Genomic DNA, 20,033 nt, shown 5'->3' on the forward strand with positions numbered 1-20,033 from the left:
TGATATGATACAACGATCAACTATAGATAGTATATAGTAACAGGGGCAGGGCTAAAAGGGAGGCACCTTTGTTTTTTTTAAGCAGCAGACTGAGCCTGTAGAAAATGTGTATTGTATTTGTATTTTGTATTCCAATATATCAATATTTCCTATATTTCTAAGCAGATTGTCTATGCTGTATTCTGATAGTCTTAATTAGCTTTGTAGCAACTTATTTGGCAATGGCGTGAATGTAATGGACGTTCATTAATATCAAAAAGTTACGTTATTTAGTTAATAATAAATCTGTGTCAAACTTTGTAAGGGAACATCAAACCATTACCAAGTCAATATTATGAGAAAATAAGTGAAAGTCTTGACTTTTCATCTTACAATTTTCAACACTTTAGCTTAGCATGCTAAAGTAAATGCAAAGTAGGCTACAGCTGAGGCAAATAAGAATGTCATTGCAGGTATGTAGTTATACACCAAAGTAGTGGACATTTTTAAGTTTCAATTATGGCATACTAAGTCTATATTAGATGATACATAGATGTAAGTTAAGCCTAAAACATTATATGTAGGCTTAAAATAAAACAGCCATATTTTGACTTTGTAAATCAGAATTTTGCATCAACTGTAGCCTATGACAGAAATCTGTGTTATGCTTATTCTAACCCTAACCCTTGGCTCATAGACTTTAATATGTCATTGTTTTCAATTACAGTTAGTATTTTTCTTTCTTTTTGTATCACTCCTACATTTGTTTTTGTTTTCTGACCGAAAAATAGCACGGACAAGAGCATAAAACTGAAGGTCGACACAACCGGACATTTTTTACAGTGTAGAGTGTCTTCGCTCATGCGTGATTTGACAACAGCGGCACTCAGGACTATCTGCACACAGACGCCTGGAGTGTGTCAGCCTATACGGACTGTAGTTGTGTGTGTTTGTGGGTGTGTGTGTGTGTGTGTCTGCCGGCTGGATCGATACGCCAGCAATTAGTCAGCTCCAATTAGTTCCTATTAACCAGTCAGCCAGCCAGTCAGAGTGTGTTCATCTGCTGCTGCTTTCTCCCCGGACAACAGCAGCTGGGATGTGTGAGTAGGAAGCCCGCCAGGCTCACCCACAGCACCCAGAGGTGTCTCCAAACATGGACAGGGTAGGGGTGTCATTCCTGGACCCTTTGGATGATTACGAGTTAATACACCGGATTGGGTGCGGCACCTATGGAGATGTGTTCAAGGTGAGTGAGAACATTTGCTCGTGTTTTCACCGCAGCACAGACAGGAAAAAAAAGAAAAAAACTCAGTCAGGAGTGGACGTGTTAGTTCAAGAACAGAAATGTCTCACTGCGCACACACACTACAGGGAAACGTTATTTCACTTCCTGCCATCAAGGTGAAACTGTGTGTGTGGAGAAGTCTCTGGTTAAATAAAGTGCTGCATGTGGCAGGTTTTTGATGACCTGAGGGATGATATCAAGGTTATCAAAAAACAATCAAGACTGATATTCTGATGATTGCCTCTGTAAGGGTTACATTGGCTTTTTCTCCTGCAGACCACACAATCAGCTAAATATCAATGTCAAAATAATGTTCTATAATGTTCTATATTCTATAATAATGATCTCTGGGAAATAGTCAGTATAAAGGAGATGGATCCAACATGTGTGTGTGTGTGTGTGTGTGTGTGTGTGTGTGTGTGTGTGTGCGCGCGCGCGCGCCATTATATCATTACAATCACATTTTATTTAACCATTTCAACCCTTATAAACAGGCAGGTATTTTACAAAGCACAGCACCAGCCTGTTGCATCAGATGTGCCACAGGTTCATGTTTTCATAAGGGTGGGCAATATGGATAGAATCTCCTATCACGATGTTTTTAATTTTGCAATAATATATATTGTCATATGTTTAATTATCTGGAAAATCAAAGTTTATAGATAAAATAACCAGACAGGAGAGTCTGTTTTTGGCTAATTCCAGAGATGAAATACATAATTAGCAGATCAGTTGATCGACTATTGCAATCTATCTGCAACTATTTTGATAATCATATAATTTAATGTCAAATAATGTCAAAAAATGTCAATTTTCAAGCAAAAATGTCCAATATTCTATGGGCCCAGCTTAAAAAATTGTGAGGATTTGCTGTTTTACTTCAACATATCTAACAGAGGTCAGACAAATCAAGCAAATTGAAAGCATCACTGTGGGCTGTAGAATCTGTAAATGCCATTTTCACAATTTTTTAACATTACATACACAATATGAGGATTAAGATTAATTTATAATGAACATAATCGTTAGTTGCAGCCAATCAAGGTGTCACTTGATGGTAAACGGTTAGATTTCACAATATAAACAATATGGCAAAATCTCTGATGGTCTCTCTGATGATCACAGTATATGCTGTCATACTATCCAACCTGTGTATTCAGTAGGAAACGGTCTCGTGTCGTCTCTTTCAAACGTAGTGATTTGAGCGTCAGGATGCAAACATCCTGTGCTGATAACCCGCCCCGGTGCCTTGTGCATCCTGCAGAAGCAACACAAGAATTTGCATTGTTTCTTTTTTTGTAACACCCCAGACCAAAAACATAGTTTAGCAAATGTTTCTTTTCCATGACAAGTTTCAGTTTGTATTCAGCGGTTTGTTCATGACAGACTTGTCAAACTGTACATGTTATGTTCTGGGCTAATCATTCAAACAGCAGCTTCGGAAACTGCTCTGCCTACAGATGGAGTAAAAACGGACAGTGTGTTAGTAAGGCCTCCAGGACAGCTTCAGCGCTCATCGGATTCTTCAAATGTGTGAACTGTTGAGGGATGGACAGCAGACTGTGAAGGCCATAGTATTAGCATAGCAGTGAGCCCTTGTGTCCTCTATTTGTTACATTTGCCACTCTGTACACACGCCTCTTATTTGTCTGTAAGTGAAGCTATTGGGTGAGATGATCAAGCTTTCAGAATGAGATGTTATTTCAAGAGAAGCTTTAATTTGGCGAGTTTTATTTTTGACTTTGCTCCCTGTCTTTGGTTGTTGATCTTTTTGATAGTCTCCCATTGCCAGACCTATCTCCACAGCACTGTTGGGTAAGGTCTGGCTACACTACACATACATTTTGGGATAAGGGAAAAAAACGGTCTGGGTTGTTTGCATTTCTTTAAACCGATCACAATCGTCTTGGGCGGTGGTAAGCTGCAGACGCAGCGACGGTGGCTCTGCAAAATAGTCTCAGGAAGGAACTTGTTTTGGTGGAACATTTGCACAATGCAAAAGAAAACGGCACATACAATATTAAATGAAGTTAACTGTTGACACAATACAGTAACTAGCTATTTAAATTAGCTGATACATGGTTAAACCTCATTAGCTCTTATCAGTGTATCTCTGTGTGTACTTTGTCCACGGCAATCCCGCCAATTGGTCCCAAAATGCCCCAGTTAGAGAGTAATTGCCGTAAATATATATTAAGTAAATCTTTACAAATAATTCAAGGAAAGAAACAAGCAGGCCTGCCTTGTTGCACAATCCAAGTTTTCTTCAAAACCTGCCATTTTCAGAGTGTAGTTGTTTGAGATGGCAACACACACAGAGCGGAAAATGAGGGGTAAAGCCTAACATCATGCACTGGATGTCATGCTTTATTCTTGAAATGTACTTCTGTTGATGCAGACTATGAGTCTGACAATGTTTAATAGGAGTTTAATGCTTAAGCAGTGGAGTACTCTTTTAAAGCTGCATTGATTGTATTTATGGCCTCTTGGGTCAGTGAATCAAACTGTAAACACAACGTAAAATTATCGCCTTATGAAAGTGCTAACATGTTAGCAAACTGTTGCTTAATTACACATCCAGCAGACACAGCGCAATATCATTCATTTTCAGTTTTGTCTGATAAATATAGGTCCTACATTCGCTCTATTTTAGCTCTGGTTTGGTCTATGCTTCTATGTTTACCAGCTGCTCTCTAACTGTGTCTGTCAGCTGTTTGCTGCTCAACAGGTAGTGTACAGAGCTTTTTAACTGAAAACAACTGCTGATGAAAATGAATTTGATGAGAGCAATAAGACTGAACCAAAACAGTAAAGCTGCTGGCTGTAAAACAAAAACAATGTGCAGAAAGACGCTAAAAAGCTCTTTAGGGGATTAGAACTCCACATAAGAACTGAGAAACCCACAGTTCCACCAACACTGTTTGATAGACAGGTGATTCTTTTCCCCTTAGATGATGACAAACTGCAGATTAAGGTTGCGTCCAAAATCGCATACTCTACACTGCATATGTAAACTATAGTTCAGCAACACCAAAACAAATATGTAAACTATAGTTCAACAACACCAAAACACAATCAATACAATACAATAATACAATTCCTTGTATGTGTTAAAAAACGTACATGGCAATAAAACCCTTTCTGATTCTGATTCTTTTTTTTTTTTTTAAGCCGCTCTACCAACTGGGCTATCCGGGTGCCCAGTTCAACATACTTTTGTATAAATAAACAGTAGTGTGTATCTTTTTGGAATCACTAAGCTGTAATTTTCAACGTCACTTCCTGAGAGCCTCCTTGCCATTGAAGATGCGTAACCATGGTAACCCCTGCCCCCTCCACTCTAGCGGCATCGCCAGATAATGCTTAAATGACTGAAAAAGGTGAATAACTACACCAACAGTCGTTTAAATATGTAGAAATGTAAAATTAGAACATTATCGACGTTACAGAGCTCATTGGTTTCTGTCCGTTTGTCTGTTATGAACGTTGTCGTTACTACCGCATTGCATTGTGGGATATTTATGCCGGCGTAGTGTCCAGTATTGCATACTGTAATATTTTACCGGAAATAGTATGCAATTTGCGTACTATTGGTTTCATACTAAGGTTTCAGACATACTAAAAAATCTCACATACTGTTTAAGCCTACAAAATAGCATGATAGTATGGAATTTCGGACGCAGCCCATAACATTCTGATATAAGCAATATTCAGCTGACTTTGACAGTGGTTTTCTGAACCCTCTTTGCATTACTGTAACATTTGGACACATTGCAGCCTGTGTGCCCGCTGTGAATGGGAACTGCTCTACAGTAACAGACAATAGCACATTATCACTGCTCCCACTGCTGCTGTTGGTGGGTTTGGTGGAACTGGAACTGCAGTAGTCAAGGGTGAAACCCCTGGACATGTGACTGTGTGGGCTTTCAATGGACTCTCATTACACTGCTATTATTCAGAGGAAACTCAGCTTAGAGCTCATGTGTGTTTGTGACCCTTTATTTAGTAATCTTGATCCATGTCCTCCTGTGGCTCTTAGCAGCCACAGCCAGTCCAGATGGAATGTTTCTATCTTCATTTGGTCTCTGACTTCAGTCTGGTGATGTCGGGGTAGTTCAAATGGAAGTATTATTTTTTAGCATGAAAAGTAATTGGAAACACCAGGCATTCAATCATAGATTGGCATGAACTTGGTGCATTCTGCCATGGGTTTTACTGTAAAGATCAGGAAGGCAGCATCTCTGCCCCTCTCTATGATTCATCTCTTCATGGATTGCTGTTGAATGTTGGTGGAAATAAGAATAGAAACCTTTGTTCTGTGATTCTGATGAAGTGACAGCCAACCCTGACTGGAACAGTTAAAGGAACACTGAAGACACTGTAGCCTTTTCACTGGCCTATGGAGTCAAGCCTCTCAAAATACAACAACGCACACGTGAGCCCTGTCTCTGTGCGGAACTTAGAGTTTTTCCTGCATGCCTCTACGACGTTTAACAGCCAATCGCAAGCATCATTACATCGTTGTAACAATACCATTCTGGACTGCCAATGGTAAATGTAACATATAACAAGCAACACGTGTCACTAAAGAAAATGGAAATTTTCCCATTCTTAAACTAATTACTTGTCCTGAAGAATCCATAGTACAAAACGCTCGCTGACATTGTGTCTGTGGCCAAAATAAAAATAATTGATGCCTGATGATTGAGGTATATGATGCAGCCAAGCATATACCAGGCAACCAATGTCACTGCCTGTTCTAGATGGATTTTGAATTAAACTAATACCTGTTTTCTGAATGAGGGTGCTTCATCAATGGTTTTGTTTTGAAGGAAAAAAAGCATATAGTGCTGGACTCGGTCGAGACCAACTAGAATATTTAGCGAGTCCAATGGCCGAGTCCAAATACCTGTAAGTCTGAAACAATAGAGAAACGTCTCCAGTCTGGACTCTACAGCCCTGATGCTGAGCGTAGGGAGCAGTTCACTTATTGTGGAGGTTAATTACAAAATCCAGATTATAAAGCACTGTGAAAACAGCTTGTTAGAAGACTGTGGAACCTTACTTCTGTTCAGACACATTCACACTGCAGTAAAGTTACAGTTTTTGTGCTGAGGAAGTAGTCTATAAGACGTTCCACTTCCAGGATTGTTCAGGTGCCGCCGGAAATTCCGCCGGGTGTCACACCTTTTGCTTTCTTTGTGTTGGCATTCTAAATTCTGGTCGATTTATGAGGACTATGTTTAACTGCTCCTCAGATCTCTGCAGGGTAAATCCAGACAGCTAGCTAGACTATCTGTCCAATCTGAAACATTACCTAAACATTACCTGCTAAACATCAGAATGTTAGCATTGTTATCGTGGGTATGTTATGCTGCGTTCCAGACACAATTGTTAGCCCGTAAGTTACAACTTCAAGTCACGACTAACAACACGAGCTGGCTAGCTAAACATTGTGCCGTTGGCAGGGTTCAGGTTGGCTACCTAAAGTTAACGTTAGCTAGCGGCTACCTAACGTTGATGTTAGCTAGTGCTAGCTGATACTAGCAATTTCTAGTCGGTGACATATTTTGGGCTTCATTTAATAAACGTAACCTGTAGTAGTACACAATCATATGTGTATTGTTTTGATTACAATGTACAATTTACATTGCCTATTTATGTCTATTTATTTCTATTTCTCACCGTTAATCACCGGTGTCTGTACAGCATCAACAGGGGTCGCCATTGTTGTTTATGTGTGTGTGACGTCAAAAACTGTAACTAGGAGTACAACAATCTAGTACGAGTTCACGGGTAGTAAGTAACTGCCGTTCCAGGGCATTTTCACAGGTAGAAGGTTGTGAAAACACGGGTTACGGGTTGCCTGGAACGCATCATTAATATGCTAAAGTGTTTGGCTCAAAGCACTGCTGTGTCTAAGTAGCACCACAAGCTGCTAGCATGGCTGTACACTCATCATAGTCTTGTTATATTAACAATGGATCAAATGACTGTGTGTGACATGAAAGGTGTCACTCATAGTGACATATGCAAAAAAGTATAACCCGACTCTACAGCAACTTTTAGCGCTACAGAGCTTATTAGCATCTTTGTGCTAAAGTTATGTTGGTTGTGTTATGGTTATCTTTACTGTTCTACTTCAGTGTCAGCAGACAGTTAGCAACTAGCTAGTGAAGAAAGGGGAAAAGAGCTAAAATAAGAGTAAACATTAGACTTGTATTCATCAGGTGGACACAAACACAACTCTATATGTTGAAAGAGTCATAAAGTCAGCAACCTGAAGCAATGTTTTTAAAGTTTGCTAACATTAGCTAACATTAGCCACCATAAGCTACTGGTCAAACCAGACCAAGTAAGGCCATAGCAACAAAACCCCTAAGTGTATTAGCTTTAGGGTGTGTTATTGCTTGTGAATTCAACTTTTCATTTTGTAAGCTAAATAATTTCTTATTTCAAAAGTTACTTTTATGAGTGCAATATAACAAGCACAAGACTACTTTTCACACCTGTTATCTTGCCAGTTTCATATCAGTTTTAAGTTTCTATGTTCAGTTCAACATCATGTTCGTGAGCCATTCATGCCCCATGCTTTACATATGCTTTCAATACTGAGGTGGTCTCATTATAAAGAAATTACAGTTGGCCAGAGGACTGCATATCGTTTTTAACTCAGATATTTGGGTGCCTGATGAAAGTGCAGTGAAGTTTCTGTTCTAAGTTCTTATGTAACCCTAAGCTGCTGTTATTTCAGGCTTGGTTATATAAAAATCTACTCAGAGACGTTACTATCACTGTAGTCACAGGAAGCACTGCAGTAGAACAGGAAAGAAAACAGGAAGTGACTGCAGCTGAGCCACAGGTTGTGTTGAGGCGACCTGCTTATCCTATTGGCGGCTGCTTCATTTGTTGCGGATGCTTAGAGTGAAAAGCAGTCCATCTGACGTCAGTGCAGTCCCTGAATGGGGATGACTGATACTCCCAGGAAGAATAGAGGAAGTTGAAAACACAATATAGCTTTTTTTTATTTATTTTTTTAAAGATTATTGTTTTGGGCTTTTCTGTCTTTAATGGACAGGACAGCTTGGTAAGAAAGGGGAGAGGGGGGGAAGACATGCAGGAAATCATCACAGGTCGGACTTGAACCCTGGACCTCTGCATCGAGACATAAACCTCCTTGTACATGTGCGCCTGCTCTACCCGCTGAGCCAACCCGGCCACCTACTGGACTACTTTGACAGTTATGTTTTGACTTCAGTATTGAAAGCTCTGCAGGCTGTACTGAATGAATGAATGAATGAATGTATCTACCTAAGCATTTCCTCAGATGCTGTCCGACTGTCCATTACATTTACACATCAGGGTATGGAAGTGAACTAAAGTGAACTGACTGAAACAGTTAAATGCATAATTCATTGTTAAGAGCTCGCTTGCTGCTTATCAGTGTGAAACTATAGCTTGCTTGTTGAATCGTTGATAGCAAATGAAAAGTTCAATGGGATTTATGTCAGAATGACTTAAAGCCCCTCTGTGTTGGATTTTAACACTTTGCCTTTTGCATCTCCTAGTGATCGTATCAAAAAAGACACTGTGGCTGACAGCATCCTACCCAGGGACACTGATTTTAAAGCCTTGAAAGGCCCTACTGGAAATTTCAATTTTTTGATAAACAACACTGATGCCATCCAAATAATTCAAAAGATGTTAAAGTAGAAGACATTTGAAAAGAGATGGAGTCCTATAATGAGCTTATTGATGCAGTGATTACATCAACTCACCTCATGGGCTGGTCGATGCATTGTTAAGCCCAATTATCTAGACTGGGCTGGTTAATGTTGTGACCTAACACAACTATCCCTCTAACCCCTAGAAGATAGCTATATGGATGTATGGTTATTTTATTTGTTATTAATCCAATTGGTTAGTATATTTGCGTTTTCTTTAAATTATTTAAATTATTTTATAATTTTTTAATATTATCTTATTTTACTATTTCATTTATTATCTATTCATGTTTTACTTATTCCTATGTTGTTGTTGTAATCCTATGTTCCTATGTCATTATGCCAAACTGTAATGGATAATATAGTCTTGCATTGCCAGACCTGGCTAGTCCGCACAATTCACATTCTGGGATGGGAGAAAAACGTGCTCTGGTTTATTGGCATTTCTTTAAACCAATCACAATCGTCTCACACACACACACACACACACACACACACACACACACACACACATACACACATACACACACAGCCCCTCCATCGTCCCCCCCGTGCACTCAGCGTCTGTCTCCATGAGAACACTGTCTGTGGAGAAGACGGCTGGCCAAATTCACGAAAGGTTGGTATCTCGTGAACACCTTTACACAATCACACATTAAAAAGTGCTATAGACACACAGCACACACATACACACACACAGCACTAAAATGCAGTTGGGTTGTCGAGGTCAAAACACTATATGTAGCAGCTGTGAATCAAATAAACTTATTATAAATAATGTTATGTCATTTTTTTACTCTTACACTGAATGTTTGCTGCTTCAGTCCAGATGAGTATTGAAAAGTATTTCCCGCAACTGAAAAAGGCACGTGCTGAGGATGAGGACCAGCCTGAACCGGAGGTATCAGTCTGAAACAGAGCTCAACTGTCCGACCAGTGTAATTAGTCATGTTATTAATTTGTTTACAATATTTTCAGGCTTCAACCAGGGCTGCTCAAGCAGAAAGACACACTGGGAGAGAAAGAGATAGATAGATAGATAGATAGATTCGTTAGGCATTGAAGAAAGAGTAGGAGAGGAGGACAGCATCCAACAGCCCATATGTATCAACAGAATACAAGACAGATTGCTTGTAAATCTGCTGTGAATCTTCAGGGATTCAAAATGATGAATTAAAATGTGTTTGGTGACTTCCTGAACATTTCACTTGTGCAATAAGCATCACACAGTCAAAGAATAAGTCTGTAGTAAGTGATACTGCTATCAGTCTCACTCTCTGACTCACCTGGGGCTTGTCTGGGACTGCCAGTAGGAAAGAGCTCCGTGTGCCAATACTATTTGTATTGATTTCCGTGCTCTAGAATCAATACAAGGTTAAGCCAAGGTGGGACAGCAGGCTGAACTATTTTTAAGTCTTCATCATTGAGATAGCATATTGTGCAGTTGGATATATGCCCATGTTTACTTATCTTAATGGAGCAGGCAGGTGGCGGAGCTCCAACCATGACTTAATGTCTTCACACTCTATTTTTTGTTTTAATTAGTTTGGTCATGATGTGATAGATAAAACAACAATGGACTTCATGCAAGCATATTCGTCCATGTCCATCTTGTCCATCTTCATCCGCTTATCCGGGTCGGGTCGCGGGGTAGCAGCTCCAGCAGGGGACCCCTAAACTTCCTTTCCCGAGCCGCTTCACACTCGGCTGCGAACCGATCCAGTGAGTGCTGAAGGTCACAGGCCGATGATGCCATCAGGACCACATCATCTGCAAAAGCAGCGATGAGATCCCCAGCCCACCGAACTGCAACCCCTCTCCACCCTCGACTACGCCTCGATATCCTGTCCATAAATACTACAAACAGGATTGGTGACAAAGCGCAGCCCTGGCGGAGGCCAACTCTCACCTGAAACGAGTCCGACTTACTGCCGAGAACCCGGACACAGCTCTCGCTTTGGTCGTACAGAGATTGGATGGCCCTGAGAAGGGACCCCTCACCCTGTACTCCCGCAGCACCTCCCACAGTATCTCCCGGGGCACCCGGTCATACGCCTTCTCCAGATCCACAAAACACATGTAGACTGGTTGGGCATACTCCCAGGCTCCCTCCAGGATCCTTGCAGAGTAAAGATCTGGTCCGTTGTTCCACGACCAGGACGGAATCCGCATTGTTCCTCTTCAACCTGAGATTCGACTATCGACCGAACCCTCCTTTCCAGCACCTTGGAGTAGACTTTACCGGGAGGCTGAGAAGTGTGATACCCCTGTAATTGGCACACACCCTCTGGTCCCCCTTTTTAAAAAAGGGGAACCACCACCCCGGTCTGCCACTCCTTAGGCACCGTCCCCAGACTTCCACGCAATGTTGAAGAGGCGTGTCAACCAAGACAACCCCCTCCACACCCAGAGCTTTAAGCATTTCTGGACGGATCTCATCAATTCCTGGGGCTTTGCCACTGTGGAGTTGTTTAACTACCTCAGCAACCTCCACCAGGGAAATTGATGCCAATCCCCCCCTCATCCTCCAGCTCTGCCTCTACCATAGAGGGCGTATTAGTCGGATTTAGGAGTTCCTCAAAGTGCTCCTTCCACCGCCCTATTACCCTCCTCAGTTGAGGTCAACAGCGTCCCATCCTTACTGTACACAGCTTGGATGGTTCCCCCGCTTCCCCCTCCTGAGGTGGCGAACGGTTTTTCCAGAAAGTACCTTGGTGCCGACCGAAAGTCCTTCTCCATGTCTTCTCCGAACTTCTCCCACACACGCTGCTTTGCCTCTTTCACGGCAGAGGCTGCAGCCCTTCAGGGCCCTTCGGTACCTTGCAACTGCCTCCGGAGTCGTCTGGGATAACATATCCCGGAAAGACTCCTTCTTCAGTCGGACGGCTTCCCTGACCACCGGTGTCCACCACGGTGTTCGTGGGTTACCGCCCCTTGAGGCACCTAAGACCCTAAGACCACAGCTCCTCACCGCAGCTTCAGCAATGGAAACTTTGAACATTGTCCACTCGGGTTCAATGCCCCCCAGCCTCCACAGGGATGCACGAAAAGCTCCGCCGGAGGTGTGAGTTGAAAGTCTGTCGGACAGGGGCCTCCTCCAGACGTTCCCAATTTACCCGCGACTACCCGTTTGGGCTTACCAGGTCTGTCCAGAGTCTTCCCCCACCCCCTGACCCAACTCACCACCAGATGGTGATCGGTTGACAGCTCCGCCCCCTCTCTTCACCCGAGTGTCCAAAACATATGGCCTCAGATCAGATGAAACGATTATAAAATCGATCATTGACCTTGGCCTAGGGTGCTCTGGTACCAAGTACACTTATGAGCATCCCTATGTTCGAACATGGTGTTCAAGTTATAGACAATCCATGACTAGCACAGAAGTCCAACAACAAACAACCACTCTGGTTTAGATCAGGGAGGCCGTTCCTCCCAATCACGCCTCTCCATGTGTCTCCATCATTACCCACGTGCGCGTTGAAGTCCCCCCAGCAGAACTATGGAGTTCCCGACTGGAGCCCCATGCAGTACTCCACTCAAGGTCTCCAAGAAGGCCGAATACTCTGAACTCTTGTTTGGTGCATATGCACAAACAACAGTCAGAGTTTTCCCCCCCACAACCCGCAGGCGTAGGGAGGCGACCCTCTCGTCCACCGGGTTAAACTCCAACGTAGCGGCGCCAGCCGGGGGCTTGTGAGTATCCCCACACCCGCCCGGCGCCTCACACCCTGGGCAACTCCGGAGAAGAAAAGAGTCCAACCCCTATCCAGGAGTATGGTCCCAGAACCAAGACTGTGCGTAGAGGTAAGCCCCACCAGATCTAACCGGTAGCGCTCCACTTCCCGCACAAGTTCCGGCTCCTTCCCCACAGAGAGGTGACATTCCACGTCCCCCAGAGCCAGCCTCTGCTGCCCGGGTCTGGTCCGTCGAGGCCCCTGACCTTCACTGCCACCCATGTGGCAGCGCACCCGACCCCAGCGGTTCCTCCCACAGGTGGTGGGCCCATGGGATGGAGGGATGTCCGCCACGTAGCTTTTTCGGGCTGTGCCCGACCGGGCTCCGTGGCAAACCCGGCCACCAGACGCTCGCTGACGAGCCCTCCATCTGGGCCTGGCTCCAGACGGGGGCCCCGGGCTTCCTCCGGGCAGGGTCACTTCATCCCTTCCTCGATTTTTCATAGGATTTTTGAACCATTCTTTGTCTGGCCCCTCACCTGAGACCACTTTGCCTTGGGAGACCCTACCAGGAGCACAAAGCTCCAGACAACACAGCCCTCAGGTTCATAGGGACACACAAACCTCTCCACCACGATAAGGTGATGGTTCCCGGAGAAGAAGCATATTCGTGTTTTTATTTATTTTTTTGTTTTTTTTAAGATTATTTTTTGTGCATTTTTAGGCCTTTATTGACAGGACAGCTGAAGAAATGAAAAGGGAGAGAGAGGGGGGAATGACGTGCAGCAAAGGGCCGCAGATCAGAGTCAAACCCTGGCCCACTGCGTCGAGTAAACCTCTATATATGGGCACCTGCTCTACCAACTGAGCTATCTGGGCACCCTATTTGTGTGTTTTTATCCTAAATCTCTCTTACTTTTTGAGATTTGCTCGCAGTGTGCCATATCTGATTTGCAAGCCCTCATATCTGCATAGATTTGTTGCTTGAATGCAATGAAAATGGGCAAGTGCACATTTATGTGTAAGTGAGTGTTCATTAGGGTGTTTGTGAAAACCTGCACATTCTTAAGAGCACATTCGTAAGTAGGGTTGGGTACCGAAACCTGGTGATAATATGGCACCAGTGCTTAACCAACCGGTATCTACCGGACCGAATAGCAACACTGATTTCGGTGCCTCATTTTGGTGCCACTGTGCTTCTCTCTGATGCTCTCTGTTAACACTAAAGTTACACTTGACAACAGGTAGCTAGTTGACAGCTAACGATGTAAAGTGTGACTGTATTTCACTGTAGAGGATTCCAACACAGGGACGTAACCGTCTGCAGCTGCAGCTGCCACAACACAGATGTTGCGTTCACCTGAAACTGGTAGCTTGGTGCGTTCAAAGTTATTGTAAAATATCCTTTTCCCATCTGGTGATTGTTTTTGTTGTTTAACAGCAATTTACTAGTGAAATGAGTTATTGTTATTACTTTATTAATAAATCATTTAATTTTGACCATATGGCCTTAGCAATAAATAAGATGTTTTAAATGTGGCCGACTGTCGTTTTGTGCTCTTTTAAAAAAAAAAAAAAAAAAAAAAGTTTTAAAAATTCGGAAAGGATCGGTTTAGGCCCCGGCACCGTTTTAAAAGTTTCGCTTTAGCACCGGCATCGGAAAAAACCCAAACAATTCCAAATCCTATTTGTAAGTGCAAATTCATGAGTAAAAGCATGTTCCTAAGTAAAAGGGCGTTCATGACCAACAGCAGGTTCGTAAGTAAGTGTAGGTTCATTAGTAAGAGCGCGTTCGTAAGTAAGAGTACGTTCATGAGAGAGTGTGTACGTAAGTAAGGGCAGGGCCACCAACAGGGGGGAACACGGGGTCAGTTGTCCCGGGCCCTGGGTCTAGGGAGGGCCCTCTAACCTTAAAATAATCTGCTGGGGGGACCTTTTGGAGATCATCTTGTCCTGGGCACGAGCAAGACACATGGTGGCCCTGAGTAAGGGTACATTCACAAGTAAGGGTGCCTTCATAAGTGCACATTCATGAGTAAGACTGCGTTCATAAGTAATAATAATGATAGCTTGGATTTGGATTAGAGCCTTTCAAGGAACCCAAGGACGCTTTACATGTAGGCAAAACAAGTAACACACAAACTGAACGAACAAAACGGCTAAATAAATGAATGGATTAAGTGGTGGTGAAGTTTGCCGGGAACAACAGTATTTATTAAATAGTGTGGTCTAGACCTACTCTATGTGTAAAGTGTCCTGAGATAACTCCTGTTGTGATTTGACACTATAAATAAAATTGAATCTAATTGAATTTAATGAGTGTAAGTTCATGAGTAAGAGCGCGTTCATAAGCAAGTGTATGTTTGTAATAGTTGTATAAGACTGTGTTTTGCTTCATTATTAGCACACACAAGGGAAAAAGATTAGTAGCTGTACAGCTATCTTAAATGCTTTCTTAAGCTACCCTAAATATCCTAAGTTCTTATATTACAGAATATGTGTTCCCTATTCAGTGAAAAATCAGACATTTTGGCAACCAATCAGCCAACTAAATGATGCCAATAAGATGTAAAAACATGTTGAACTGTTAAACTCAATAAATGTGCTCACCACCAGCCTGGCAGAAAGTCTTGTAATGTAATCTAATGAGTACTGCATATTGTTTTTGTTTTTTGCAGGGTGTTGTCTGGCATGTCCTCTGAGTGTTGGGGTATGTTAAGTAATGCAAAACCATTTTGCATTGCTGTGCAAAACACAATACGCCTTCTCTGAGGAATAGAACAACTTGATACCAGCTGTGTGAAGGCACAACATACAGTCTTTCAAAACCACAACAGTGTGCTCTACCACAGCAGGGCTACACATATGATGCACATTCACCTCCCATCTGCTCTGTGGGCTGACTACAGTTGTCATGAGCCAAGAAGCTAATGTCTTACATTCCAGTTTGACTTGTGAGAAAGGCATGATAATACTGCATGCAAAATAATGCAAAATAATATTAAATCATTTTAATTTATAAGTACCAATAAGCCCCCATCTAAATCAGCACTTTGCTTAAGGTGATACCTAACTGTGGTAGGGTCGTGTGTATTTGTCGGTCGCTGAGCAGGTTGCATTTTGAATTTGATATAATTTGGATGTTCACTGCTTGCGGTTAAGGAAGCAGTTTGGGTCTAGAGAGGTGTGTGTGTGTGTGTGTGTGTGTGTGTGTACAGTATATTCCATATATATACAGATCATATGTTAATGCAAGGTGTAAATGGGGACCGTTTTGCTCAACATCAGCGTAAGGGAATGTGACGTAGGAACAAAGGGAATGTGGGTTAGTCTGTTAAGAGCTTTGATTATCATAATCCAACCCATCCCGCTGTACTGTTCCCCCTGTTTCTACAACATGCTCACCATTTCTAACAAAAACAAACTGACCAAGATCACACACGTCGCCTTACTTGAGCCCCCCTAAAAAGGGTCTAAAATCGCCCATGGTGTAGAGATGACTTAGTGATGTGATGGAATGGGTTGGATTGATGTGTCTTTCTCTAACAGATTTCAGATTTCTATGACATCGGCCTATGGTTATTTAAAACCATGATATTTGATTCTGGCAACCTATGCATGTTCTCTATATACAAGCTCTTTTCTAAGGTTTGTTCTTAGTTGTTTCTGATGCACAAGGGCATCCAAAAGATGCTAATTTATTTCATTCAGTCATTGTCAACAGAATACAAGGAACTTGTTTGTATAGGAGATTGAATTCTGAACTCAAATGGCTTCAACCCCTATTTAACTTTACTGGTTTTTGAATATGCTTTGGACCCAGCCATGTGTACAATAAAGAGTATAGTATAGTGCATATAGTTCTATTTATTTATTACATAGGCTATTGTATATGTTCTATCTCTTTCAGGCTCGAAACATCAGGACGTCTGAACTGGCAGCTATCAAGATTGTCAAGCTAGACCCTGGTATGTTACACATGACACAACATGCTCACATCTGCTTATTTGCAAAACAGCATTTATAGATTTTCTTTTTCCTACAATTTTTTTATAATTATTTAAATTTAATTGTAAATCAACAGTGATATTTTGGGAACTATGCTTTTGTTAGTCAGCCGGCAGAGAAGATAAATAGCAGTTTCATAAGAAGGCTTAGCACAGGACAAGGTTTGCGATGTCCTCTTGTTTCCAGTCTTTGTGCTAAGCTAAGCCTATATGTAAGCGCCACTTTATAATAAAGATGTGAGTTGATGATATGTCTTTGCTTGGATATACAGTAGATTGTTTCTGTTCATATAGAGCTACAATTCACCAGACAATCATTACATAATCTGACATACCTCCAACTAGATATTGTACGTTGTCAGACGGATTGCAACCAAGATTTTGTTAGATTTTAGATATTTTTATTATCATTTACTGTACCCATTTTGCACAGTGTGACATACAATGTGCCTGTAACAGTGTTGCTACACAGTGTATTTATTTATTTATTTCTTGATTTTTTTTTTTTTTTACATTTATTTTATATCTTACTCTGGGGCAGAAAAATCGGAATGTTCCTTTAAAGTTTCTAAAGTGTCTCCTTTTTAAAATTAGAATAGGTTCATTTTTTTTCAAGTCTCAAACAATGCTGACATGCTCATGTAGTGTTTTCCAAAGTTACAGACAACTCATGCGTGTATTATTTTAACACAGATTTGAAAAAATCTGAACCTATCCTTCAATAAATTAATAATATATGTGTGATGGGAAAAGCCAGCACTAAAAGCATTGCCTTTTACTCTGTTTGTATTTTCACACTTCAAAATCTAAAGTATCATATCTGTACTGGTACTCATTAGTAGCAGTGCATCATAACGAGGCTGTCATTCCCCCAATAAACGACCCCATAGGTTGTTTGTACAAAGAGCTTATTACGACCCGTATTTACATTTATAGTGGCGGCGACCTTTTTACGTTGCACGGCAGCTGGATTCACGCGATATCACAAGATCACGTGAGAATCACATTGCACACGGTTTTGTGTTAACCAACCATCTGGCGCGTCAGGTGACTATAGTAATTATGACGGGAGCGAAGGAGGAAGACAGGTGACGTAGTATCAAGAGCAAAAGGAGGATGTCGAGGTGAGTGGATGGATGGGTCAACAAACACAGACTTTCACCAAGGAGAACGCTGTTTATGTCCCGTGTGAAACCAAAAGTCAATTTTGATTTATTTTAACTAACTAGAATGTGATGTAACTATTATAGTTACATCACATTCTATGTCCCGTACTTACGTAAGTAACTTAACAAACATACTTTCTGTATTTTACAATCTTTTCCTAAACATAACTAAGTAGTTTTGTTGACTTAATCCTAGTCTGGCATTGCCAGACCTTCCTCCACAGCACTGCGGAGGAGGGTCTGGCTAGTCCACACAGCATTCCTGGATGGGAGAAAAAACGTGCTCTGGTTTATTGGCATTTCTTTAAACCATTCACAATAGTCTTCGGTAACGCTAAGCGTCGGACGGAGCAACGGTGCCTCTGCAAAATAGCCTCGGGAACTTGTTTTGGTGGAACGTGTACGTTCAAAAGTTGTTTTAGTTGTGCAACAGAAAACTCTGAGGAGCAGTTAACCATAGTCCTCATTAATCCACCGAGTTTAGAACACCAACACAAAGAAAGAGGAAGGCGACGGACATCCGGCGGAATTTCTGGCGTCACCTGAACAATACCGGAAATGAAACCTCTTCGATATAGACTACCTTATTCCTAACCAAACTGCGACCGTTTCACAACCACATGTTTAAATCTTGTTTAAACGCTCCCAGATACAGTGATTGATATTTCAGCCTCATATACTAGTTCTCCCATTAGTCTAAACCTACGGTTTACTGGTCTATAATTGTCCCTCCAGCTGTAGGAGCTCAGTGCACTAACACCAGACTGTTGTGAGAGAAGACACTAAACTGTCTGTCTGTTCAGGTGATGACATCACGTCCATCCAGCAGGAGATCACCATGATGTCGGAGTGCAAGCACAAAAACATCGTGGCCTACTTCGGCAGCTACCACAGGTGCTGTGTGTTTTCAGCCCATCCACTGCACATGTGTGGAATCATTCCTGGGATTGTTGGTGGACTGAAATATGTGGAATTTGACTTTTATTTTCCCCACACTGCTGCTGGATTCCTCTCCCACTCTTTCTGGTGCTCAGTTAGATTGTTGGCACAGCAGCTCGTGAATGATACTGTATGTATTTGTGGGCGATAGTTTAGTTTCAGACTATTAGGGAGTCTATTAGGGAGTGTCTACTTGTGTGTTTCTTTTTTTGATGCTGAATGCTTCAACGTTGTCTTTCACAATCCCTGAACAACTTGGGGGGAAAAAGCACAGCAGCTCATGTCAAACACCAAGATAAATGTTGTGTGTCTCTTTCCAGGAACACCAAGCTGTGGATCTGCATGGAGTACTGTGGTGGAGGCTCCCTTCAGGATATTTACCACGGTATAAATACAAAAAAGTGTTAGGGATTCTGAATGTAGGCCTTGTATTTACATCCATTTAAAGAACAATGCTGTATTACTATTTAAAGAAACAGTGGAAATGTTCTTTTATTTCTTACCCAGAGCAAGGTGAAAAGATCAATATAGAGTTCACATCTGTGTGTCCGGTACAGTGATAATGTGGCATTCATGCCACGTTGGCACAGTGGGAAGAATGGGAAAACTGTTGTTATTCTGTCTTGGGGTAGCCCTATTGCTAACCTGCAAAGCATATACAAACACACAGTGTATAGCTTCTCTTTACTTAGCTTCTTTTGTATCTGCTTTTACTTGTTTTTAATAATTTTTTTGGGCTTTTCCACCTTTAATGGACAGGACCGCTAGGTGAGAAAGGGGGAAGACATGCAGGAAATCGTCACAGGTCAGACTCGAACCCTGGACCTCTGCATTGAGGCATAAACCTCTCTGTAAATGTGCGCCTGCTCTACCAACTGAGCCTAGCCACACTTTCCTTTATTCCTACTTGGGAACTTTCACACATAGTTACCCACTTTTGCTTGTCTTGTAGTTGCACAATATAAATGGAAATTGTTGGTAAGCATAAATAATCAATTTATTTTTATTTTTGAACCAGATATGAACAAAAAGCATATAGCTAACTTTTCATGACCTGAATTGGCAGACTGTTTCTTTAAATGCTACTGTCAGGGATTGAGGCTTTGCAGCCAGGTTTGTTGGCACTTCTGTGCTTCTTTTTTTTTACCAATTAGGAAATCTCATAGCTGTCAGAAACTCCCACTATCTGTGCCACGGAACCTTTTTGTTTTTCCTACATGGCTGCTACTAATGCCTGTGGGATCCCTCCCTATGTTCCC

The 20,033-nt window shown here is 41.9% G+C and overlaps 1 protein-coding gene across 4 annotated transcripts in view; it reads left to right on the top strand.

Annotated features, from left to right (window-relative positions):
• The first annotated feature begins 863 nt into the window (after nucleotides 1-863).
• map4k2 (mitogen-activated protein kinase kinase kinase kinase 2) overlaps nucleotides 864-20,033 on the top strand; it is a 61,070-nt gene continuing 41,900 nt past the window's right edge. For 3 of the 4 annotated variants that reach the window (XM_078276375.1, XM_078276374.1, XM_078276376.1), the window contains exons 1-4: nucleotides 864-1,225; nucleotides 16,573-16,630; nucleotides 18,639-18,729; nucleotides 19,095-19,159. In XM_078276375.1, the coding sequence (XP_078132501.1) occupies nucleotides 1,133-1,225; nucleotides 16,573-16,630; nucleotides 18,639-18,729; nucleotides 19,095-19,159 (307 nt within the window). In that variant the 5' untranslated portion in view covers nucleotides 864-1,132. The remainder of the gene's footprint in view (nucleotides 1,226-16,572; nucleotides 16,631-18,638; nucleotides 18,730-19,094; nucleotides 19,160-20,033) is intronic. The other variant, XM_078276373.1, reaches the window with a different exon arrangement.

Source organism: Sander vitreus, chromosome 19 (assembly GCF_031162955.1).
Source record: "Sander vitreus isolate 19-12246 chromosome 19, sanVit1, whole genome shotgun sequence".
Classification (NCBI taxonomy): Eukaryota; Metazoa; Chordata; class Actinopteri; order Perciformes; family Percidae; genus Sander; species Sander vitreus.